General features: G+C 36.7%; 1 protein-coding gene across 6 annotated transcripts in view; it reads right to left on the bottom strand.

The window, feature by feature from the left end:
• LOC105479481 (collagen type IX alpha 1 chain) overlaps positions 1-14354 on the bottom strand; it is a 176470-nt gene that overhangs the window by 93195 nt on the left and 68921 nt on the right. For 3 of the 6 annotated variants that reach the window (XM_011737468.3, XM_071096903.1, XM_011737469.3), the window contains one exon: positions 3314-3469. In XM_011737468.3, the coding sequence (XP_011735770.1) occupies positions 3314-3416 (103 nt within the window). In that variant the 5' untranslated portion in view covers positions 3417-3469. Of the gene's footprint in view, positions 1-1900; positions 1954-3313; positions 3470-14354 lie in introns of those variants that run through there. The other 3 variants (XM_011737472.3, XM_071096904.1, XM_071096906.1) reach the window with 3 other exon arrangements.

Below are 14354 nucleotides of genomic sequence, written 5' to 3'. Positions count from 1 at the left end.
TGGTGATGGCCATTTTTCTCTGAAATCACTCACAAATAAATGTGTTCTCACCGTAGAAGATTAATACAAAAACAGGTTATTTAATGTAAAACTCCCCCACTCCTAAGCTTTTCAGCATATTACTTTTGCTCTCTCTAAAGTATGAGCATTTCCGTCTCCCCAAGGAGGAGAGAAATCAATTCCTCTCCATAGCACACGTGCTTCCAGGAGCTGTTGCTGCAATTGCTACCTTGTGAGTCTTAGGTCTACAGCAGCTGATCCATATCCTAAGCCTCTTTTGCTCCCTTCAGTAAAACACACATATTGGCCCATCAGTATGTTTCTTTACCTACTGTAAAGCCTTCAATCTTGTCTCATCAATAATACCTTGTCTCTTATGTTCTATGGCTTTTCAAGACCATTTCTTACCACAATCTCATGGCTTGTTAAAAACATACTACTGGGCACTACTCCCAGAGGTTCTGGTTCAGGATATTGAAGTTCGGGCTGAGAATTTGCATTTCTAGCAAGCTCCCAGGTGATGCTGATCTCCTGCTGATCCACGGAGAGGTGCTGCTCATGTAGGTCATGTTTTCAACACCATTAGGCTACCTCTCCTTTGTTATAATTGGCATTAACTTGTAGACTGTAAGTGTATAAGTATTTACTGAATAAAATTTTAAAATAATTATGAGTTGAACTCATAACGCCTACTGAGAACTTTTGAGCTCATGAAAAGAATTGTATTAATTTCCTTAGTAGACATTAATTAAGGAAATTTACATGGCAGAATGAAGTATAGAAACCTAAGCCTTCTCTTCTGCACTATTGTGATTTAACAACCTACTACTAATAATAAAAGTGTGTTCCTGAATTGCATGTTAAACTTTACCAATAAAATGTAAAAAGGTCATTGATTCTCAAACACCTCGTTCTCTTTTATGAAATAAACTTTAAATATACCTTGTTTTAGTTTGCATCTATGAAGTTTCATATGCATTCACTAGCTTTCATATGCTGGGAAAATGTTTTCTCTGCACTAGGTGGCAGTATAATCCTGAAATTTGAAACCTAAGCTAAGGCATCAAAGGTGAATTTGATTTCCAGTCTTCAAGTAGGTAACTTTGATTTTAAGAAAATATTTCATTCTTGGTTATTTTCCATATGTATAAACTAAAATACTATAGTTGACTTCTTTTTAGGGTTCCTCTCAAAAAAAATTGCAAATACAATGCACCCTGATGTTCATGAAAGCCTACTGAAGGAGAAAGACACAAAATGAAAGATTAAAATTAACTCTGCCTTCATAGGTGAGCCATCCAGTCTGACCTCACTAACCACCACCAATTTGAGCCTTATAATCAAACAGAGCCAAACCCAAGGTTAAGAATGTGAACTCTGGAACCAAATGGCTTAGGTTCAAATCTCAGCTCCACCACTTTATAGCTGGGAGACCATGGAGAGGTAATTAACCTTTCTGACTCATCTTATTTATCTGTAAAAATTAGTAATGAAAGCGCCCTCCTTGTAGGTACATTATAAGCATTAAACTAGAGCTGAAAATAGTACCTGGAACTCAATAAATTTTAGCTACAATTTTTCTTATAACTCACTCTCCTCTGCTTTCTTCTTAGACTCAACCCCAATCCGTCCAGTAAATGGTGGCTCATTTAGATCTTAGAAGAGTGTGGCTGTGCTAGATACTAAAAACTATCCTAGACAATATACAACCCATTATAAATAGCAAAGTAAATCAATTGAAAGCCCCCTTCTCCCATCCATGTGCACATCTTTGTCTGTTTGCTACACTTTTATGATTCTTCCTCCTGTAATACTGCCCTTGATAAGTCCTTCAAGCTCTTCTCATCAATAATACCTTCCCTCTCATAGTACTGTACGGTTTTTGAAGAACGTTTCTCACCATAATCGTACCTCGCAACAATCCAACAAGACAGATGTGACTCTCCTGTTTTCCTGGTGAAGAAACAGGTGAAGAGACCTGTATGAGTTCATAGTTATATGTGACAAATCTACTGACTGATTCCTGAACAGATACAAATAAAAGGTAACTCCAGTAATCACTGATAAACAGTCAAACAGCTATTTACAGAACACTGCATACAGGATGATTGATGCCTACTGATTAGTCCCCTTTTGGGTACATATGTGTGTGTGTATATATACACGTATATATATATATATATACACACGTGTATATATATGTGTGTGTATATATATGTGTATATATACGTGTATATATACACACACCACACCCCACATATGTATATGTATACATATGTGTATATATACATAAATGTGTGTATACGTGTATATAATTGGTTTCTTCATTTTAAAGTATTATATGGAAAAGTAATATATGTATTTGGTAACATGCATTATATTTAAAAGTAAGATATGTATTTGGTAATACAACAGGATGACTATAGTCAATAATAATTTAATTGCACATTTTAAAATAACTAAAAGAGTACAACTGGACTGTTTGTAGCAAATGGATAAGTGCTTGAAATTATGGGTACTCCATTTACCCTATGATTAGTACTTATTGTGTGCATGTATCAAAATATCTCATGTAACCCATAAATATGTATACCTATTACATACCCACAAAAATTAAACGTTAAAGGAGTAATATACGAACATTGTGGAAAAGTGGAAAATATAGAAATAGAAGAAAGAAAAAAAAAAGTCTCACCACTTAGAGACAACTCGCTATTAACATTTTAGGATGTTTTCTTCCAGGCCCTTCTCTACAGACAAGCTGTGGTCATACTCGACACAGTTTTATAACTCCCTTAAATGCACATCACTTAAAACACTCATGCACTTGCTTTCACAAAATGTAAATGCAATCACATAGCACATACAAAAAGATAGCAAGACCCAGGTGTAAGAAATTTACACTGTTGAAGTCACAATTCTAGCTTCGAATTCTAACTGCTGTAACCTTGAGAGAGAAAACAACTATAGAGAAAGAGACACTGAATAACTGAGAGAGGTTCTTCCAGCAGGTCTTGGTTTTTGAAAGACATTCTTTTTCTCACCCAAAGCCATGTGGGACTATAAACTTGAAGCCAACCACCCAACCACAAAACCACAAAGGCATGTGTAGACATTCCAGTGGCACCAAAGGGCAACCACAGGACAGTCCTGCCTCCTACCGTTTCTGAAATCCAAACACCTCTGAAACCATGACTAACTCCAGAAATAGCAGTAGCAACTGACATGTGGGCAGGTAAGAAAGAGCCTTTGTTCTTAAAGACTCAACTTAGAGCCACGACAAACTGAAAGGCTCTAGCATTAGCATACTTACAGTGATTCCGGAGAATGGTCAGTCCAGGCTGGAGCCGCAGAGATGGAAAGGCAGAGAGGCAGTACCAGGATGGTGACAGAGGAGGGACAGAATCACGATTCATATTATTTCACCCTGTCCTGGCCAAGAGCCCCTCCAGGGCTCTCAGGACTTTTTCTAGAAGTGCAGTATAAGGAGGAAATGTCAGAAACTATACTTCATGCTTTTTAAAATATATTTTTTGATCTATATCATTTAATATTTTTGCTATTTTTCAGGTGAGGCAAGTAAGGTTCAAAGACGTTAAATAACTTGCTAAGGGAAATTCCAAATGGCAGGCCAAACCAAACCTGGGTTTCTCTAATATCAAAGCTGATGTTCATCATATAATTTGTCATATTCTGAGTATACATACATGCACATGTACACACACACACACGTGTTTAAGGACAGTCTCTGCTTCACTCTGCATCTAGTTGTTCACTATTACTTTCTTTTCTTCATAAACTCTCAAACTGGAAAACTTCAAGACTTGCTAAGAAGACTTGCCCTCATACTAAGCAGCAAATTGGTGCTGTAATTGTCCAAGGGTTTACCCTGCTAATGCTTTGCTAAAAGCAACAAAAAAGTAGTGCTAAAGTTCTCTCACACAAAATATCTCATGGAGAGTGATCATTCCTGTTTGAGTGTCCCAGCCTTTATATAAACTCTTTATTATTGACTCAACTTATAGAGCATTAGTGAATTTTTTATGTATTTCTGGCATTTTTTCTATATTTCCCTGAGGTTCTATCCATATGTAAATTTGTCTCAGCTTCTAAACTCTTACACATTTAGGGATCTTGATTACAATCTCTCCCATTCTCCATTTATTACCTACCACAGTCAATCATTTTGTATATTCCTAGGCAGTCAAACTTCAACCAACATCGTATTTAAACACAGTGCTGGCTACTAAGGAGACTTTCAGAGCCAAATAATGTCTTCTTTGTCCTCAAGGAAGTAGGTGGGACACCCACACACTCCACACCTATGGAACACACTTTGGCCTAAAAGGACTCCCCCAAAAGAAAGCAGAACCATAAACAAAGTGTTCTAGAGACAGAAAGGCAGAAGTGACTGATACTCTCCAGAAGGATTCAAAAGCATTTCACAGAGGAAGTAACCTTAGCTTGACCCTAAAGAATAAATACTATTTTACAGGTAGAAAAAAGACAGAAAGTTTTACAAGGCAGTTGGAATAATGTGAGCAAAAGCTCAGAGGCTTGAAAATGCATAGAGTGTAATTAATTACATTTCAAACATAACTTAGCTTTTTTGAAAATATTGTGTGTCATCAACCCAGAAGTTGAGAAAACTCACGTTATTAAACAATATTTGGTAAATAAATAATATGCCAACAATGTTTATGACTTTCTTATATTAGCCTACCTTTCATATTACTACTTTGCTACTGAAAATTAAATCAACAATTCATCTGCTACATTGGAAAATCCAAAAATACGGATTTTGATTACAGAACAACACAGTTCTAGGAGAACCCTTATTTTGGCCCACAGTGAATTATCTGTTTAGAGATTCCATCAAGACATAAAGAACACCAGGTGCCCTGATGTCAATGTCAAGGGAAAAGAGGCAAGATGTCTTCATTAGGATGTAAAAAGTTATTTGCTATCACTTAAATTACAATTCTCTTTTTCTGTTAATACTAGTAACAGGCTACTGAGCTTGCTGAAGTCTGGCACTAGGAAGGGTTAATGGCATAGGCTGAGAGCAATGCTTTCATTTCCTTGGAGGAAAGCTGATGGGTAAATAAAGTATACCTTACTTAAAAAAAATAAAGATCGAGGAGAATCTTGTGTACATACTAAGTGAGGGTTTCAAGCTGCAAGAACGAAGGCACAGTGCCAAGAATGGGAGATGTGTTATGTGCAGGGAAAAATTTGAAATTGAAGTTGCTCTGAGCAGTGAAATGAGCTCTCAAGTGGAGCCAAAGGGAGATGGGGAAAAATGCAGAATGTAGCTGCAGCAACTCAAATGGAAATCAGCATGCCCATGGTGAATTTCCTAAAAACCTCTTCAGTCAAGTAGAACAAAATAGTAAAAAAGCAATAAAAGAATAAATGACCTAGAATTATTGGCCTCGCCAAGCATAACCTACTACATAGCGCTGGTTTCAGAAGCAGATGTAGAGAAACTGCAGCCCCACAAGGCTTCCATCACTGTAGATGTTCTTTTAAGCTTTGCTATCTGACAGGACACTGTTGACCGTGTAAAATGTTATTACAAGAATCACAGGAGTAATCAGTAGAAATCTGCCTCTTGGTACAGTATTGGGAAATGTCATTTGGCTATGGATTTGTACCATAATAAAGTTGACCATAAACACACACCATAAACACAGAAAACAAGAAAGAAATAACTTTAATGTTATATCCAGAGGCTAAATGATAGATTGTTGGTATGTTATTGTGAGTAGTTATTTGAAAAGAAAAGAAAAAAAACAAGTTAGTTGACCCTTGTTGGATTATAAATAACCGTAAAAAGACTTTTTTTTAAAGCAATTGAGGGATTTCAAAAAGCCTCCAGGCTTTGCTGTGTTGCCTAAAGAGCCCTCCATGTTCATTCCTATTACTGTGTCCAGAATTACGCTGGCTGTGAATTCAACTGTAAGTTGTACAGTTGCAATTCATGTGTTACCTTTAAAAATAAACAGTTTATGTGAAACTCAAGTACTACTGTTTTCTCAAATGAGAAATAGTGAAACTAATTTTAATGCAAGACTTGTCTCTCCATGTACTATAGTTCCAAAAGATCACTTATCTTCTCTCTAGCATGCTGCATGCCCAGTGTTTCCAAGCCCTTCTCAAACAAGCCCCCACCTCTTCCACAAAGTTGATCTGGCACCTCCAGCCAGGTGTTCTCTGTTCCGCTCAATCATAGGAAGAACTATTTACATGAAATGACATTACATTCTGTTTTATAGGCAGAAGGATACAGTAAAGAAAGCAGGGGGCATCTAAAATCAGGAAACTTACACTTGAGCCCTTGTTCCTTTCATTAGTCTTGTAACACTACTGAGCCTGTTTCCTTTTTTGCCCAATAGGAACTTATCTTAGAGGCGCATTGTGATGCTCAATGAGTTAATCCATGCAGGAGAGCTGGATAAAGTGTAAAGTGCTCTACAAAGGTAATCATTATTTCAGAATTTAATATTTAGGGAGCATCATTATATGCAGGACATAGTTCTGAGCACTGCATAGTAATCAAAGCTGAAGAAGGCAGATTCCCAACTCTCATGGACCTTAAAATATAATAGAGGTGTGAAAACATTTACCTCAATAATTAAAACACAGGGTGTTAAATAGTAAGTGCTTTAAGCCATATCCCCAGAACTTCAAGTCAATTTGACAAATATCCATGGAATAGGCTCTTGAGATACAAAGGCAAACACGATGGGTCACTGTCACTTATCCAGTGGGAAGGACAGATACACAACAATTATGATAATACCAGGCAGATAATGATAAACACTGTAAAGTAAGTGCATACATACCGGGAATTGGTTAGGTCTGGGAAGATAGACACATAGAAAGGTTTTCGTCTAGTTCAGTGGTAAAGTTTGATTGGCGATAACAAAGCTTACCAACTGTTTCTAAAGATTGAGTTTTTACTTCCAAACAAGATAAAAAAGGACCAGATCTGACATCAGATTGGTCAGTTCTGTGAGGCAGGTGGATGCTGGGAAGATGTGGAGGTGACTGCAGAGAATCAGCTGAGCTGAAAAAACACTCAAGTAAGATATTAATAGTGGGTTAGGAACTTCTGCAAGGCCACAGCAGAAATCAAATAGCAGTGGGGGTAAGAAGAGTATGGTGTAAGCAGAGGTTAAGGAACTAAGGGATAGGAAAAGATAACAGTGGTTAAAGGAGGACAAGATTTTTTTCTTCATTTGTTTAAAAATAATAAATTTAAAAATAACTAACACTTGTACTGTTTACTACATGTGGGTATTGCTAGAAACATTTACCTATTATTTACCTATATTACCTATATTAATTCATTTATTGCACAACTATAAGTTGTAGGTGCAATTACCCCTCAGTAGTGATGGTGAGAGTGAGATGGGGAAAGCTAACATTTGTAGACTGAGAAAAAGGGATCAGTGCAGAGAGAGATTGAAGACAAAAGGGAGGATGCCCCTGAAACTCAAAATAGCAAGAGCTCAGGGATGAGGGGTGATTGTCATTTTCCTTTCTATACTAGTCTAGACTCCAAACTTCTTCACAATAGGCATTATCTCACTCTATCGCCCAGGCTGGAGTACAGTGGCACGATCTTGGCTCACTACGACCTCCACCTCTCAGGTTGAAGTGATTCTCCTGTCTCAGCCTCCTGAGTAGCTGGGACTACAGGCATGCGCCACCACGCCCAGCTAATTTTTGTATTTTTAGTAGAGACAGGGTTTTGCCATGTTGGCCAGGCTGGTTTCAAATGCCTGACCTCAAGTGATCCACTCACTTTGGCCTCCCAAAGTGCTGGGATTACAGGCATGAGCCACCATGCCTGGGCTGCATTATCACTTTCATAATTAGAAAACTAAACAATATAAAAATAAGAGATCACTTAAATATAGTTTATATTGTTTTTAAATTATTCTATATTTCTTCTGTGTTAAAATATGCTTTCTAATAAGAAATTAGCTCCCTGCAGGTAGGAAGGGTAACTTATTTCTTCTTCCACCCCATCAACTAGCACCTGTTGTGTATATGTGTGTGTGTATGTATATTTTAAAGGGAACAAAATTAAACTCAACAAAACCCAAACCCTTGTTAATATTGCTCAAAATTTAACTAACTACCTATATTGCTGTCTTTAAGTACTTTTTAGGGTCTGTTTTTAATTCTTTTTTCTTCCCTCTACTTCCCCTCTCATTGTATCACATTCTGTCACCACTATTCTTGGACCTTAAAAACAAAGAAAACCCTTCTGGGGCTATCCAGATAGCAGGTTTGTTCTTATTGCCTCTTATTTTCCCGTAGTGGAGATTTATAAGACCTAGATAGCCAAGTAATAATTCAAGCATACCGCTATTTTGTTTCCTTGTCATTTTCATAGGCCAAGGTGAGTTAACAATTAAATTGCAGTCTTTTACATTCAATCTTAAAATAATTTAGCTTTCCCTCAAGCTATTGATTGTTGAAATTTGTTGTTTGTTGTAGATGTTGTTTATTTAGGGGAGGAGAAAGCAAAAGTGGCTTTTTATATTGTTTTCTATATTATTGTTTTCTATATTTTCTATTCCTCCCTTTCCCCTCCTTCCCTTGTAGTGAGCCCATCCCCAAGGTTCCTGTTTCTCTTTATTCCTGTGAGATCTATTCCTCTTAGCTTCCTGGTTACTCTACATTAAAAATTCAAGAAAGGCAGCCTAGATTTCCAGTTTCCATATATGAGTACTTCCTTTCAGGTTCCAATGTGGGTCTAGTAGAGTTTTGTCTGGGAAAAGTCATTGGTGAGGAATAAAGATAAAACACCTTGCTTGTCTTCATACCCTGGCCCTTGTATGGACCTACATTTAGTACATTCACAAAAGAAGAAGTTGTTGTAAGTGTGCATATACTTCACACTTCTCCCTAGAAGTGCAGGTAAGAGGGTTCCCAGGAAAGTGAAACAAGAACCTCCTTAAAACCGAATGTAGGTTCTAATCTCAGTATAATTATTCGAAGCTACTATACATTGCCTGGTATTCTGGAACTATTTTTTCCCTTGAATATTTCAATCCATTAGAGTCATTATAGCTGTTAGAAAGAGCATATTAGGCCAGGCATAGTGGCTCACGCCTATAATCCCAGCACTTTTGGAGGCCAAGGCAGGAGGATCACTTGAGTTCAGGAGTTCAAGACCAGCCTGGCCAACATGGTGAAACCCTGTCTCTACCAGAAATACAAAAAATTAGCCAGGCGTGGTGGTGGGTGCCTGTAGTCCCTGCTACTCAGGAGGCTGAGGCAGAAGAATGGCTTGGACATGGGAGGCAGAGGTTGCAGTGAGTGGAGATCACGCCACTGTGATCCCATCTGGGTGACAGAGAAAGACTTCATCTCAAAAAAGAAAAAAACAAAAGAGAGAAGAAAGAAAAAGAAAGAAAGAACGAAAAGAAAGAAAGAAAGAAAGAAAAGAAAGAGAGAAAGAGAGAGAGAGAGGGAGGGAGGGAGGGAAGGAAGGGAAGGAAGGGAGGGAAGGAAGGAAGGAAGGAAGGAAGGAAGGAAGGAAGGAAGGAAGGAAGGAAGGGAGGGAGGGAGGGAGGGAGGGAGGGAGGGAGGGAGGGAGGGAAAGAAAGAAAGAAAGAAAGAAAGAAAGAAAGAAAGAAAGAAAGAAAGAAAGAAAGAAAGAAAGAAAGAAAGAGCATATTAACATCACCTAGAAATCTTTTTATCTTTTTTAAAAATGTAAATGCCTGGATCTGTCCACAGAGATTCAGATTTAATTGGTCTGGGATGGATGTCTAGACATCAGTATTTGCCTCCCACACCCTTCCTTTATCCTTCTAGTGATTCCAAGGTGTAACCAGGTTGAGAACCACTGGTATAGGGCCAATCCAAAAACCTAAAAACTTTAGGGGTGTTTGACTATATATCTTTGGATCTTGGAATACATTCCAGACCTCATTTCTTTTTACTTAAGATAAGGATTGCTTCTGAGGTTAAAACAGAGTCAAAGCTATTCACCAAATTGTCTCTTCCTTTTCTACATACATGCACACAAACATTAAACTAAAACAGCACTCCCAGGGCTGCTCAAGGGACTAACCAAGCAACCTGACCTAGTTATCTTCTTCATACCACCTGTATGTGACATCTTGTTAAACTTGCTAATGAGGTAGCAAAGTAGTTTAGGAAGGAAAATTATCTTTACATGCTAATAAGGCCCTGAGCCAAGAAAGTAAAACAAGCATATTACTGCTGAAAGCAATTAGGATAAAACCTAGTACTTTAACAATATCTAGTCAAAAAGGTTACATAATTTTGGCCTTGAACACCAGGTTATATGGAGAGTTTTGGGATATTGCAAACCATTCCTTGCTTCAATTTTTAGTTTCCAAGTACAAAATAGAGCAATGTTCAGGAGGTTGAAGTACAAAATTTGTACAAGCATCTTGTACTTCAACAACTCATATTTTTTTCATATTTAAAATAACACAACTTTTCACCATTTAATTACTAGTGGAAACTGGAGAATCACACCCCAATTTAGAGTTTGCAAACTAAGATAAATCACACTTCAAAGTCTTAAGTTACAAGCTAACTGCAGCAATGATCTCTACAATTGCTCCGTGTTGTTTGCAGATACATTTCACTCCTGGTTGGTTTCATTTTCAGGTTAGGCAACTAGATTAAGACCCTTTCCCCTAGGGGAAAGCACTTTTTAACTGCAATGTACAGAGGTCAGTAAAACATGAATCTCATGATACTCAGTTTGAGTGGTTCCTTGTCTTTAAAACTTACAGGCTTAAATTCATGTCACACTCAGACACACATACTTTGCAAAAATTCACATTTCATCCTTCATAATATATAAAGAAAATATCCAGGGTGACCAATTCTTCTCAGTTTGCTCAATACTTTCTTAGTTTTAGCACTGAAAGTTTACATCCTGGGAACAGCCCCCCTTCCCCTGTCCTAGGCAAACTGGGATGGTTGGTTACGCTAAAAAAACCAGAATCAGAATCCAGTCTGGAGTTGACTTTGACCTGTTGGACCTCTCCTTCAGGCCAGGTGTTCTTCCCTGATATTAATAAATAATAGGTGTCAAAGTGGGCCAGACTGAGACCACTAGCCACCATGTAAGATCTCTCACCATGATTTTAATGTGCTATCTAGGATGCTCCCAATATTGTGTAAGGTAACTGCTTTTGTCTCCATATTATAATATAAAGAAACAGGCTTTGACCTGTTGAAGACCGCACTGGTAGTAAGTAGACAGCTGAAATTCAAACCTAGTGCTGTCTGACTTCAAAGATTGTGCTCATTCTATTTTATCAACCATAAGAAATTTTAAGAAAACCTACATAGAGATTTTATAAAAGCTAAAGAATAAACAAGTAATAAAATATAGAGTAATTAAAATAACAAACCTTCAGAATCTATATGGATTCAACAAAATATACAGCAGAAATAAGAAAACCAGCAGTTATTTGATGGATGACAACTTTCCCAAAGTCAAATTCCTAACATTCTTTATAATGTCCTTTTAAGTATTCAAATAAAATGCCACCTTAGGTAAGAAGAATTTTCTATTCATATGTAACAAATATTTTGTTCCTAATTTTTTCTCTTCAGAGTATGTAAGAATGTCTAGTGTAAATATAAATTGTTGATAAATTTTTATATTTTAATTTATCCTATATGCTATAAAGAAAAATAGGATCATAAAGCTGCTATTTAAGAACTGTCTAAAAGATGCAGTAAACTCACCTTATAATTTAAATCCTAACTCTGCAGATTTGTCCCAGCATACATTTAAATCTGAGTTAAACTAGCAAATATTTTTGAACCAACATAACTTCAAGGATATTGCTAAAGAAATTCATGTCTGCTGCTTTTGACTTGACTTTCTTGCATGCTCCTATTGTCTCCCTACATGTTCGTCCTATTTCCTGCTGCCTTCACTGGCTCCTCGGAAAGTTGCATTCCAAAGATTTCCTTCTAGTAGCTACACATGAAGAAAAGGAATTGATGTCCATCAGAGTTCATGAGAGTGAGTCTTGACAATAGGTGACAGCTACTGGCATCTCATATGAATCTCTCAGCAGAATAGCAGAGACAGACTTTTGGTACTGACCTTTAACTATTTTTTTTTTAATGTGTGCTCCTACTTCACCCCATCTTAAGGTTGTTCAGTGACTTTGAAAAATTTTTGAATACTGTTAGGTGTGGTCAGACCACCAGATTTACAAGTGACAGAATCAATAATCAGCTCTAAAATTGTCAGGGTCTCAATTATACCGAAAGTTTCTGATATTGCAGTTTACCAAATACTGTTGAAATCTTCTGAAAAAAAAAGTTTAATAACATGTCTCGGGATATCTGGAGTTTTCTTCATCTCTAGGATATCTTTTTCTCAAAGACGATCTAGGCATAGCACACTTCAGAGCTTTCTGTAAAGTCTTTTTCTGAAGAAAGCCTGTTTAGCATTTAGCCCTTATGTCAGTATGGAAATGAGACACCACTGAAGTGTTGTACTTATCAAAAATAGCTAAGGTATTCCTTGGCAGCTTTTACCAACTAGCCATGATAGAGTGTAATGGATATAATTTAGCCTCTCTGGATTAGATATTCTCTAAAAGAAGTACAGTGTTTCCTGGTAACAAGCATGACTTCCTGTGAATTTTAAGTGGAAATTAAACGAACTCTCACAGTATTTTTAACTCATATTTGTGAGCATGAACAGTCAGAGCTAGGAACTCTTCAACCAGCTGATGAAGAATATTAAGAACATTAAGAATCAAAAGTGACGAAAAAAAGGTTTAGTTCCTTTTACTTTAAATTAGATACTGTATGTATTCAGCATAAATCTGCAGTGTTGTCAGATTTTTTTTAAGAAATCTTTTTAACTGCTTCATCTGCTCTATCAGAGGAAAAAGTAGAAAAGAATAACCGGAAAGAAAAGCAAACCAAATTTTATCATTGCAGTAACTGTAAACTCCTGACAATCTTAGTGGCTGTATTATATTTATTTATTTGGCCATTAAGTATTCGGATGTATTCCTTCCTTAGCTGTATTTTGCTTCATCCTCAATTAAAAAAAAATAACTTGCAAGTTTCACTTTATTCTGGGAACTTACGAAAAACACACGAACCTTGTGAATAGTGATATAAATTAAGCCATATAAACATAAAAGACTCTTTGAAATAAAACTACTCTTTTGCACAAAAACTCAATTCAAATGGTTAAAAAGTAGGCACTACTTCTAAATACAAATTCAGTGCAAACCAACACAGTGCATTATAAGTTATGGGTCATGTTTCCTATTTACCTATGCTCTTTTTCTACATCAGTCATTATACATTAGTCAGATAAGATTGAGCACAGATGGGCAAGATAATTGCCCATGCTATTAGAATTCCCATATTTCTGTAGTATGAATGAAATTGCAAATTAAAACTGCTAATTTGTGTGTTTTTTAAAAGGCCACATTGTTACACAGGAATTTGAAAGTGAACAAAACAAATAACTCTCCAGATAGTTGCTGAGTGGAGAAGTTGGTTTTTACAGTTTCCATTTTTTAGAAACTTTACAAGCATTTTTTTTTTTTTTTAAGAAACTTAGAAATTGTAATGGTGTTGGGTGGGGTGGGGTTGGAAGAGGGATAAACTGGCAGAATCATGGATCAAGTGCTTTGAAATTTTCACCAATGGCAAAACAAGTTGAAATCAGGTTGAAAGATTCTCAAAATATGTTATATCTGCTAGCAGCAAATTGTGAATCAGATCTATTTTGTTCCTCTGCAAGGGGACAAAACGAGAAATAATTTTGGAATCTAATAATGTTTCCTTCTTGTTGTATAAGAGAGTTTTGACTTTATAATTAAAATTCTCATCTTTCTCCATTGTCATGTAAATATCTTCTCCATATCCTGAATATTAATGTGTCATAACAATCTTGTAGGAGGGGCTTGAAAAACACATTATCACACCCAAGCAAGTTACATAATATGCATTGAATGGCAGTTCACAACAGCCAAATCTAAGGAAGAGTGGAAAACTGCAAATCCAGTTCAAAGTAGATGTCAGTATCCATGTGACAGAGTATAGCCCACTGACGAAGCCATCTAAAGAAATTGACAAAATGTTTATACAATGCTTTTACATAAGTGTACAAGCACAGCAAAAAAAGGTAAAGCTAGGCACTATTACTAAATACAAAATCCAGTGCAAGCCAGCACATATGTATAATTACGGATTTTATCTCTCTACTCCTTAAATGAGAGATATTGGGAAACCGGGGAGCCAGATATCTTTTATAATGGACTAGCAACCTAGTCAAAATGATTAAGAGCTCTACT

The sequence above is a fragment of the Macaca nemestrina genome, chromosome 5 (genome assembly GCF_043159975.1).
Source record: "Macaca nemestrina isolate mMacNem1 chromosome 5, mMacNem.hap1, whole genome shotgun sequence".
Lineage (NCBI taxonomy): Eukaryota > Metazoa > Chordata > Mammalia > Primates > Cercopithecidae > Macaca > Macaca nemestrina.
This window is presented reverse-complemented; position numbering and strand designations above follow the sequence as displayed.